We start from the raw sequence: 12,467 nt of genomic DNA, 5'->3' as shown, positions 1-12,467 counted from the left end.
TGACTTTTGTTATTTTGAGGGTTAGGGTTAGCCTAACCCTCTTTTTTGTGCAAGTGAGAGGAGTAAATGCATGCTCACATTTAGTCTAGAACTACAATAACATCATGTTCACACACAACGCCTCTGCACTTACTGTATGGGAAAACAAAGTTACTTGCTTGAAAAAGTAACTGCGCAAAGGCTAATGCATTACTTTACTAGTTACTTGAAAAGTAATCTGATTACGTAACTCAAGTTACTTGTAATGCGTTTCCCCCGACACTGTTTTCACTCGCTGCTAACCTTCCTCTCAGAAGATGCGATCACAAGAGGTCCACTGAGACCGGGCTGTTTACACCCGGTGATAACACACGTCTCCTGTGACCACTTGCGATCGGGTCACTGATTTTATGACCACTTGTCATGTCGGTGTGTCACTGCATGTTGACGGAAGATGTCCCGTGCACATTCATGTGTGGGCTTTTCCAATCGGTTGAATCTTTTCTTTTCAAGCCTAGCTGAGAAAATAAGCAAAAAAAGATTGCAGGAGTAGACGGTTCTTCATTGACTTGCGGTGCATCAAGACACATCGGTGCAAGCGATATATATGGATCCCTGTTTACACCTGGAGTGTCCATATATGACTGGATATACTGGGATGGTTTTTAAAAGGGTATACAAAAAGGAAATTCTGGGTTGCACTTTATTTTAAGGTGTCAGTGTTAGTGTGTAATTATATATCTCTCAATACTTGATAACAGCTCACACACACACACACACACACACACACACACACACACACACACACACACACACACACACACACACACACACACACACACAAGCGGAGATCGCACTGCACACACACAGAAACAATCAGGAGCACATAAACTTGTTTTCAATGCTGCCCCGTGACTTTTAGTAATAAAATAGCTTTACTACTGAATCGCTACATTATATTTCTCTGCAACGAGGGGGTAAAAGCGCTGTTTTTGAAGTAATTAAACTCACAACTTCATTGTTAGAGAGAGAGAAACTGCACAGATGCAGGAAATTCACACACGCATCTCTCTCTCTTTCGATAATTAATTAATTCATGCAAATAAGTGTAATCTTACGCACTACTTTATCTCTCTGTCTGATTTAAAGCGGGCAGAATGCTAGATCTAACGAGCCGTAACTGACGAAAACAACCGTTGTTTTTAATCTTCAGGCCAAATATTGCACTACAAACACCAATAACAGCTTTGATTTGTCAATGCTGGCAAATGACCTTGTTATAAGAGGGATAATCCACTACTAGCTTAGCAATAAACCATTTCAATGCACTCCGCTTCGCATTGAGTGGAATTTTCCTCCACATCGTGCATTAAAATAGTTTAATTAGCCATAGATTATCTATTACTTATTATTATCACATTTGTAGTGATAACATCAATATTTAATATTTTAAATGTCACTAGCCGTGTTTCCATTACCCTTCAAATTGAAATTGCGAATTGAAAAATACGGCCAATGGAAACCCGTAATTTTCGCAAAATCTCTCATTTATCGCAAAAAAGTTTTTACGCTCGCATGATTTTTCAGGCCATTTGAAAAATAAATATTTCGCAAAACTGCAGTGGAATCAGTTTTTGTGCATTTACAGGTCGCCTGACGTAGAAGACGCGGTGTGTTCGGACAGAATACGAGACATAGTTCTTTATTAAACTCATAAAAGACAGAATGATTACAGGAATACTGGATTCTAAACCTCAAATAAATGCCACAATCAAGACCTCGAAGCAGAAATGAGGGAGAAACACCCAGAAACCCCAGCTCCTCCAAGTATAAGGGTCTTTCCTTGCCTTTAATGATTGGATAACACGCATACGTCTCCTTCAATTAATAATAATGGCCAGTGCGGTGGCTGGTATATACATAAACCTACCAACATCCGTTGCCTTGATTTTTGGAATGATTATCGCGAGAGGAAAAAATTTAGTTTTAGTCGCATAACATTAATGGAAACGGCGTCATTTCGCAATAGTTTTTGGTCGACATTTAGAAAAAAATCGCAAACGTTTTGCGTAATCTGTAATTGAAACTAGAGGTCGACCGATTCATCGGTTTTGCCGATTAATCGGCACCGATTGTTGACTGGTGGAACTATCGTTATCGGCAAAAATATATACCGATAGTTTTTCCTGGTTGCGTCCATTGCTGGAGCGGCTGAGAAGCGCACGCTGTCATTCATTACACAGTGTAAGAGCTGAGAAGGGTCTGCTGGCATGATGCAGTACAAGAGCGGCCTCTAGAGGTGTAATAAAAACTCGTGCCTCGTGTTGTTTATTTCGACACGTGATTCTGCGTGCTGCACTGAGAGCACATGCTGCGTGGAGAGCGCTGACATCAGATCCGCGTTTAAAGCACCGACAGCTCAAATGTATGTATACAGTACATTTTGTCATATTATAAAGTGATTAATTTGTTGACTAAATGCTGCATTAGTAGAGAAAGAACAGCACAACAGTGTGTTTGTTTGCCTTCGAGGCTGAGAGGACGCTAACATTAGTAGTACCTCAAGCGGTTAAAACACTGACAAACATAAACGTAGCCTAAGTCCGACCCGAATGTTTAATGTCACAATTGTTACCTCTATTTGCATTAGTTCATATCCAGCTGGTCACTTTTATGCATTAAATATGCAGAGAAGTTGCATATTTAAAGCTAGAGACGTAAGCAAACTGATTTGTTCATACAGCCGACAGAAACATAAACGAATCAGAAAAGCATTCGATTTCGGTTAATTTTTTTTTTCTTCATCTTCACTTTAATACAAATTTTGTTACTTTTTTATTAATTAAGTTGGCTTGAAAAGAACAGTTAAATAGTTAAATTTGGAATGTAACTGGTTTTATTTAGAGTATTACTTTTTGTTTCAGTTTGAATGAATGTCTTTTATTGACTTAAATATTTATTCACATTTATATATTTATTTCATTTAGCATGTTTTCATGGTTCAATACAGTTTTTTTTTTTTTTATAATAAAGTTCAGCACTGTTTTACTTGGAGTGTTATGTTTGTTTTTATCCAGTATCAATTTTAAAAACTATCGGTTCATTAATCGGTTATCGGCAAGTATGGCCCAACCTAGCTATCGTTATCGGTAAAATCCACTATCGGTCGACCTCTAATTGAAACGCGCGTCTACGGTTTTCATCAATACCAGTATATTGTGACACCCCTAGTCAGGACCATTGTTGCTCAAAAAAAAGAAGAAAAAATCAACGAAGCCTCGTTGAGAACATTGGATGGCAGCAGTTTTTGTGTGTTTTGCCCTGATAGAGTCAGTTTTTGCTTCTCTCTGAGGCCTATTGACGGATTCACTCTCACTAGGCAAACAGGAAAGTGGGGAATATGGAGGAAACAGATTCCAGTTCATTCCTCTCAGCTGTGGTCTCGCACACAGAGACACTTTAAAACCTAATCCAGCCAGAGAAAGCAGGCCTGTGCTCCTAACATGCCCCTCATCTCCATAATTTTTTATTTCTGCTTTTGTTTCTGTGTGTTAGAGCTGTTGCATGCAGGCGTCCAGTCTTTTGTGTGTGTAAATGTATTTTTGTCTAAAAGTTAAAAGGATACTCCCTCCAAAAATGAAAATCCCCTCATCATTTACTCACCCACATATCATCCCGAATGTACATGGCTTTCCTCTGTGGAACACAAACAGAGATTTTTAGATAAATAATTTGTCCATGTAATGAAAGTGGAAAGGTCTCTTAAAGCTGACGCTTCAGAAACCACACAAAGTGCACGTGACTAACCCCAGTTGATGAATCAATGTCTTCTGATGTCATGTTTATGAGTTCACGCTGAATTCTGAATAGACAAGGTAATCAAAATAACATGTTACTAGAGGTTATGACAAAATCTTCTATTAATATGAATTACATTTTCTTTTTTAATCGGGTTGCATGAATGATTCAATGACTCTTCGTTTCTGGATTAATCAGTGTTTTTCTAATGAATCTCTTTATTAAAATGATTCAATGGCAAATACATTTTTAACAGTCACTTGTCTTTAGTCACTTGACATCTTTATTTGAAGCGTCAAGTCACTTTCAAAAGGTGATTTGCTCTATATTGATCACTACTGTAGATCAGTGTTTATACATAACATATTAACTTTTATCCCAGTTCTTCTGTGATGATTTGAATGATTGTAAGACAGAAATAATGATACTGTGTGTGGTTGAAAAGACGTTTCATATCTATACATGGCTCAGAAACACAGATCTGAATGTTCGCTGTGATCGTACTTGTCAAAGGTTTAATAGCCAGACCCGAATCGCTGTCATTTATGAATAAGATCACGTGGGTGTTTGAATCGAGATTGATTTTAACGATTGATCATGATGTTGACGTCAAGAATGAACTCATAAACCTTTGGCTGGAAGCAATGGTTTATAATTTAAAATCTTTTTTTTATTTTTTCTCTCACACAAACCTATTGTTTTGCTTCAGAAGACATTGATTCATCAACTGGGGTCACATGGATTACCGATGTTCGTTTTTGAACCGAACAAAACTTACATTACAGTAAATGTGACTCTGGATCACAAACCCAGTCACATGTCGCACGGGTATATCTGTGGCAATAGCCAACTATACATTGTATGGGTCAAAATTATAGATTTTTCTTTTATGCCAAAAATCATTACGATATTAAGTAAAGATCATGTTCCATGAAGATATTTAGTAAATTTCCTACCGTAAATATATAAAACATGTATTTTTGTGAGTGAATGCAGCACAATCGTGAACATAAATGCACAACTTTAAAGGAGATTTTCTCAATGTTTCCATTTTTTTGCATCCTCAGATTCTCGGCCAAATATTGTCATATCCTAACAACCCATACATCAATGGAAAGCTTATTTATTCAGCATCCATATTATGTATAAATCTAAATTTTGGAAAATTGACCCATGTGACTGTTTTTTTGGTCCAGGGTCACAAATGGACTCAGAGCTTTTGATAAAAACAACCCTTTTCTTTGTTTGTGTTCCACAGGCTAAAGAAAGCCATATACATCTGGATGACAAGAGAGTGAATAAATAATGAGAGAATATTCATTTTTGGGTGGAGATAATTGTTAAATGTTCAGGAATAAAACCATTGCATGTGTATGTTTTCATTTGTCTAATAGGGTCCGTGTTTTTGTATCTCATTTTCTTAAAAAAGAAAGAAAAGAGCTTTCTCAAAACATCAAAATCCTCTGATTGGATAGCTTTCACATCGCACTAATTAAAGCATCGGAACTAAAAATATCAAATCTACTAGTCTGTTGTTGAACGATTTGACCATCACATGACGGTCACAGAAGAGTCTCTGTCTCAGTCGTCTCCAATCGCGTGCGTCCGTCTGTCTGCTGGCTGTACACACACATTCCTCTGTATAGTTACATATTCAGCAAGTGTAAAAACAGAAATATCAAGATATTCTGTTCCTTGGAACTAAATGCAAAACTCAAAAGCTCCAGTGAACTGAGAAACGTAATAAGAAACGATAGAGGTGTGAATTCTTGCCATGTTTTCTTCAAATACCATTATAGTGGCTCTTTCTTAACTTCCGTCTCTAATGTCTCAAGGCCTCAAAAAATGTGGAGAATTCACATAGAAAAAACATCCACAGAAATCTATGCCAGGTTTTGACTTCTAGATGCAATCTACACTACGGTATTATTTTGCTTTGCTAACAGTCAAACTATTTTGGAAACTGGTTATGCAAGAGAACATACTAAATGTTATTAGATTCTCGGTAACGCTTAATAATAAGATTCAACATTATTAATGCATTAGATATTATGAGGTAACAGTTTTACACGATTTATTAAATTAATTGATAAATACATATATTTTTTGAACAGCATATGAAATTATATATAAAAATAAACCTTAACTAAGATTCATAAATGCCTCGTTTCATGTTAGCTATTAAATGAACTAATGTTAACATATTCAATCTGATTGTAAAATTAACCAGATTCTTTATGAATTAAACAATTCTTTAATTTTATAAATCGGCATGAATGTAAATAATTTCTCCATCGCATATAGAAATGAATCTAATCTTCATATAAATTGTTTCTTCACCTCCGTGTGTGCCATCTTTTGTCATAATCCATCTCTGTTGTACATGTCATTTTATCCATGTCATCTTTATATCTGTCATTTGACTTGTCGGAATGGAATACTATCATATTGCTTTATTGATACTGTATTTAATAAAACGGTAACACTTTAGTTCAGGGTCCAATTCTCACTATTAACTAGTTGCTTATTGTCATGCATATTGGCTGTTTATTAGTACTTATAAAGCACATATTAATGCCATATTCTACATCCCTTAATCCTAAACTTAACAACTACCTTACTAACTATTAATAAGCAGCAATTATGAGTTTATTGAGGGAGTTAATAGTGAGGATTAGACACAAAACTGAAGTGTGAACAATACAACTATTTTTATTTAATAGTAGACTGAGTGAAACATTTCAAACCATATTGAGTTAAAAATACATCAGTGAGGTCATGTGACCGCTATCATCTCTACAATAACTCATTTAAAATGGACAGTTTTGCAAAAATGTGAAGTCCAGTCACATACAGGTGAACCTCGAAAAATGTGAATATGGTGCAAAAGTTCATTTATTTCAGTAATTCAACTTTAAAAGTGAAACTAATATATTATATAGACTCATTACATGCAAAGTGAGATATTTCAAGCCTTTATTTGTTATAATTTGGATGATTATGGTTTACTAGATTATGAAAACCCCAAATTCAAAATCAGAATATTGTGAAAAAAATGTCATAAGCTGTAAGCCATAATCATCAAAATTATAATAAATAAAGGCTTGAAATATCTCACTTTGCATGTAATGAGTCTATATAATATATTAGTTTCACCTTTTAAAGTAGAATTACTGAAATAAATGCATAATTTTCATATTTTTCGAGTTCCACCTGTTAATTAGTTAGGAAAATCCATTGTTTATTGCATAATATTGTGTGCGTACTGAAAAAGTAGTATGGCAGTATTCCAGTCTGAACGTAGCCTTTGTCTTCCTTAACTACATAGCATGTGTCTATATACCCATAATGCTTTTGTTCTCCCACTTTAAAACAGCATGTGTTTAGCAGGCGTTGTGTGAGTTGTCGCTCTAATCCCATTTACCTTACTTCCAGATGACAAAGAAACCTCAAAGGCTGCACTGGGAAAATTACTATGAGAACGAACCGGTCAGTATTGAAATAGTGTCGTTGCTGTACAGAGACGATCCCTGGCTCCACAAATCACTTTCCATGGCTTTCCCTTCACACAACACACCACTCCCATCCTCGGTGTGTGTGTGTGTGAGGCTCGGGATGTAATTAGTGTGCTCACTGCATCTCTCTGGCTTTCTCTCAGGCTGTACATGTTGTTTGGTCATTGTGTTTGTGAGGTGTTCCCTGGTCTGGCGTCATGCAATTCTTCTGCTTCTATAAATACTCTGAACTCTGGGCAACTCGGTCACGTCTCTATTGGCAAGTAAACACTGCAGTCGATTGGATAAGAGTGATAAGCAACAGTACAAACACGGTTTATTTACATTGGGGAGGGAGTTACACATGTAAACTTGAGATCGTAGGCCTGCGATGATAAAGAGAACTGATTCAAGGCTTTAAAGACTTGCATTTCATTTAAATTCCTGTACATTTCATTGGTTCTCTGTACCAATTTTGGTACCATTGCAAGAACTTTTCAAATTAAAAGTTAATGCATTAAAACAGCATGTAGATATCAACTATTTCACATGCTTTAAAAAGGTATAAAATGAAGAACAACTAAACAAATCGCATTAGTGGCAGGTATATTAGTCTGCATTTACACTCCAAAAGTTAATGCACAGATCTATAATGTCAAATGCGTGTTTGTCATATAATATCGCAATGTCGGCTTGGTACAGAAGTACTGGTACTTTTTACAACACTATTTCTGTCACATGGTGTAGTAATTACACCTCGCATTTGAAGCCTGTGGGGCGAGTGCACGACACTTTAAAAGATCATTATAACTAAACACGTTTTAATTTCCTCCTTAAATAAGAAAATCTCTGATGTAACTTTTCATAAAGCACCGTTTACAACTCTACTACACCTTTAACCCGACTCTTAATAGTGGTTCTACCGTGGGATGGGCAGGTTAGGCAACTTTACTACGGTAATCAAATATTTTTATAGTGAATATTTTGTCAAATTTCTAAATTATAAACTTTCTTTCTTAACCCAATCGACTTCCCTCGAACCATCAAGTGCATTAAAACTTTTTCTATACTAAATGACCGGGATCAAATATTTAAAATAACCTTTAAATTAACCTTTAAAATATTTATATTTCCTGCTCCCCGTTTGTGACATTTGATGCCATGACTGCAGACTTCTGATGGAGATGTGATTGTGATTAATGCTGTGATTAAAGCATGATTTCCAGCGGTCTGAGGAAACAACACACACAAATCAATGACCAAATCAACATGTGTGTGCTGGTATGTTTGCTGTTTTTGGTGTGGTGTGTGTTTTCATCGATTATTGCTGCGATGTCTTCATGCTCTCTATCAAGGGTCTCAAACTGTTGCTCCCTGGATATGGCCCCGAAAAGCACAACAACAGTTGTTTACACTGTTGCGGTGACGCATCTCTATTCTACAAGTGTGAACATATGTGACTCTGGATCACAAAACCAGTCTGGAGTCGCACGGGTATATCTGTGGCAATAGCCAACTATACATTGTATGGGTAAAAATTATACATTTTTCTGTTATGCCAAAAATCATTAGGATAATTAAGATCATGTTCCATGAAGATATTTTGTAAATTTCCTACTGTAAATATATAAAACATGTATTTTTGTGAGTGAATGCAGCACAATCGTGAACATAAATGCACAACTTTAAAGGAGATATTCTCAATGTTTCCATTTTTTTGCATCCTCAGATTCCAGATTTTCAATAGTCATATCTCGACCAAATATTGTCATATCCTAACAAACCACACATCAATGGAAAGCTTATTTATTCAGCTTTCAGATTATGTATAAATCTCAATTTAAGAAAATTGACCCATGTGACTGGTTTTGTGGTCCCGGGTCACACACACTGGTTGTAACTGTGTATCTGGCTAGTGGCCCCCAGGTAATGTGAGTTTGAGACCCCTGCTTTTCATGCTGGTTTTGGACTTCTTGTGCCGTCTTGTAATTCACAATGCACGTTACCATGAGTGGCTGTTCAAATAAACAGCAATCAGAAGGTAAGTGATCATAATGTGTTACAGTGCACAAGACAAGAACAAGAAACACTACGTGCGTGCAAAACTATTTGGTCAATTTGCGTCAAACCCAAAGCATATGTCATTTTGCTTCTGTTTTGGTTGAGAAGTCTTACAACATTTAACATGAGAAAAAGCCTTTTTTTTTTACATTCCCTACCCTGCAAATGTGAATGAGAGAAAACAAATATGCAGGATTTGGTTTAAACCGTAAAGCTTACAGAGTTTCAGCAGTGTTTGCCTTTCCAGTGCTCTGGTATGCTATAATTTTGGCATCAGTAATGAAGCGAGCGATGAACGAGACACCGTCTCATTAAGTGTGTGTGTGTGTGTGTTGTTGTGAGCATGAAGCAGTTTCTCTGCCAGCTGGAGACGAGCATGTGGAGGACAGAAATCTCCTTCGCAAACGACTATATTGAAAGACAGCAATATAAAAATGACAGCTGATATTATGAATCAACACTTTAGATTAGGGAACACATTTTTAGTTGATTATCAGCATGCGTATTACTCGGACATTGACTGTTTATTACTACTTATAAAGCAGATATTAATGCGGTATTCTACATCCCTTAATCCTAAACTTAACAACTACCTTACTAACTATTAATAAGCAGCAATTATGAGGGAAAACTCCTAGGTAATAGTGAATGCGTGTCCTCTAATCTAAAGTCTTTCCATCAATACTGAAGGTCTCCAATCTACACTTTTAAAACAAATTTGCTAATTAAATTTTATTAATTTTCTGTTTTGGCTTTTTGCATTATTAATTTTTTTTAATATTTATTTTGAATTGCTGATAATCAATATGATGGTATTATACATCTATGCTGTTCTTCCTATAATGAACATCAAAACATCATTATGTACAATAGTATATATTTAAGTAATGGAAGAAAAAAAAATTGGCCTGTGTAGATATATGACTGATACATGATATGATGGCTGATATTATACATATAATGGAAGTGAATAAATACATGAACAGTTGGCTTTTTAAAATGCATTCATGCATAAATCTTATTTTATCAGCTAAAATGTAAAATCTATGATTTAAAGTAGAATCAGACATCAATAAAATAATAATAAATGTCGGAACCTGCTTCCTTATATTGTCATCAACATTATTTTCTGTAATTTTAGCCAATATGGTCACACTCTAATATGTAAGTTTCTAACTCTATTGAGAAACATGGATATTGCAGATGATAAATCATCTTTTGGACCATTAGCTGTCATTTGTAAACCAGTTCTTCACTGAAAACTCAGTGACCGTTCTCTTGTTCAGGTCCGTCTGAAGGAATAAATCTAGTCATAAATTGCTACTTTTCTTCTTACCATTACTGGTGTGCCAGATTTCCAATGTGTGTGTGTGTGTGTAAAAGGCAAATCACTCTGTATTTTCCACTGCATGGGCAGAACATGCATATGCTAACATTCACCAGCGCCCTCGTTTTCAACCAGAAAAATGTGGCAGCTCTTGCGTTTTTGACCAAACTTCATAATGACACGGTGCTTTGAGTCAATCAACCAAACCCTGACAGTCTCTCTGGAGCGTTGGCAGCACACAAGACCCAAAAAGCAGCTCTACTGTCCATATGTGTGTTTGAATGCACTCGAGCAGCTGAAATGCAACATGCTATTAGCTTATTATGTGTTGTAGCATTTAGGAAACATCAATAGCGCATCAGGTTTTTGAACGGAGTAATTCAATAGAATGATTGCATAGCAAACCACCCATGAACAATCCTCAGGCTGTGGTGTTTAATTGGTTTGAAGTGCTGGTAACCTTTCTTTTTCTGCTTGACACCAGCAGGATTGCTTCACAGTTGAAGGGGAGGATCTCAAGCACGACTTTGAGCGCTTACAGCTGGCTATGGAGATGGTGGGATTCCTTCCCGTCACACGTAAACAGTGAGTTTGTCCAAAACTAGTCAACTAACACAAACTTTGCATGCAATTTTTTGATGTCTTCATTAGTTATGAGCGTGCATTAAATATTTATTCTCTTAAGCGAGTAGTTTAAACAAAAAAATTGGATTGTTAAATATCTTGGCCTTTTTACAAATCTTGACATCTCACACAAACTCAAGGATGTGCATGAAGGACGGCTAGGGTAGAAGTAGTTTTAAACACAATGGATAACATACTGTAAATTTCAGTAAATAACTTATATTTGAGGCTGTTCATCACAAACAATATCATATACTGTAGTCTCCACAATAATTGGTGAAAAATGAAAAATGCTGGGTTGTTTAACCCAATTTTGGGTCAAATATGGACAAACCCAAACGTTGGGTTAAAAATGTTATCTGAAAATGTAATCCAACGGCTGGGTTTGTCCATATTTGACCCAAAGTTGGGTTGAAACAACCTAGCAGTTTTTAGAGTGTATGGTTATAAAAAAGTTATATGGACTACTTTGATATTTTTATGAGGCTTTAGTGTTGTTTTTAAAGCTTGAAACCTTTAGTCTCCTCCATTCATTGTGTGGAGATGACTGACCAGTACAATACATCTATTCATGTGTATGTGTACATGTGTATATTGTATTTCATGGAAAACAAGAAAATCACAGATTTAGAATAGTATATCAATTGTGTAAATGATGACAGTTTTCATTTTGGGGTAAACTAGGTAAAATTTTGGGGTAAACTCTCTGGGACTCTTTGGAAAAGTTTGTTTTGAATTGTTTTGCTTTTGCTATGTGAACACCAACACAAAAACAAATCATGGGCATGATTTGAAAATATTAAAGGGCAAAAAAAAAATCATCTGTTTTCTTAGATGATCAAGTACTGAGTAACAAAAATGCTTTCCATGTGTTCCCTTTCTAACAAAATGTTTGATTGTAATCATAATGCAAAACCTGATACTTATCTAACAAAAATATATGAACCTTGAGAAAAAGTAGTCTTTTAGAATATATATATATATAAAGATATAAATGCAAAACCTAATCAAAATTAAGAAATTATGTCAAAAAAAAAAACAGGAATCCAGAAGCCTCTCTCTCTATTTATATATTTATATAGGGAGCTATACATGTGGTTACACGACATTACACAAGTTTTTATTTTTGAATGCCTCCAAATAAATAAATATAAAAAATAAATGTATATAGTAATTCTAATAGC

The 12,467-nt window shown here is 35.6% G+C and overlaps 1 protein-coding gene across 4 annotated transcripts in view; it reads left to right on the top strand.

The window, feature by feature from the left end:
- myo9aa (myosin IXAa) overlaps positions 1–12,467 on the top strand; it is a 184,030-nt gene that overhangs the window by 86,918 nt on the left and 84,645 nt on the right. For 2 of the 4 annotated variants that reach the window (XM_079598578.1, XM_079598577.1), the window contains exons 6-7: positions 7,213–7,266; positions 11,144–11,244. In XM_079598578.1, the coding sequence (XP_079454704.1) occupies positions 7,213–7,266; positions 11,144–11,244 (155 nt within the window). Of the gene's footprint in view, positions 1–7,212; positions 7,369–11,143; positions 11,245–12,467 lie in introns of all 4 variants that reach the window. The other 2 variants (XM_079598576.1, XM_079598575.1) reach the window with 2 other exon arrangements.

The sequence above is a fragment of the Phoxinus phoxinus genome (assembly GCF_949152265.1).
Source record: "Phoxinus phoxinus genome assembly, chromosome: 2".
Lineage (NCBI taxonomy): Eukaryota > Metazoa > Chordata > Actinopteri > Cypriniformes > Leuciscidae > Phoxinus > Phoxinus phoxinus.
The sequence above is the reverse complement of the archived record's forward strand: the minus strand, read 5'-3'. Positions and strand labels throughout refer to the sequence as shown.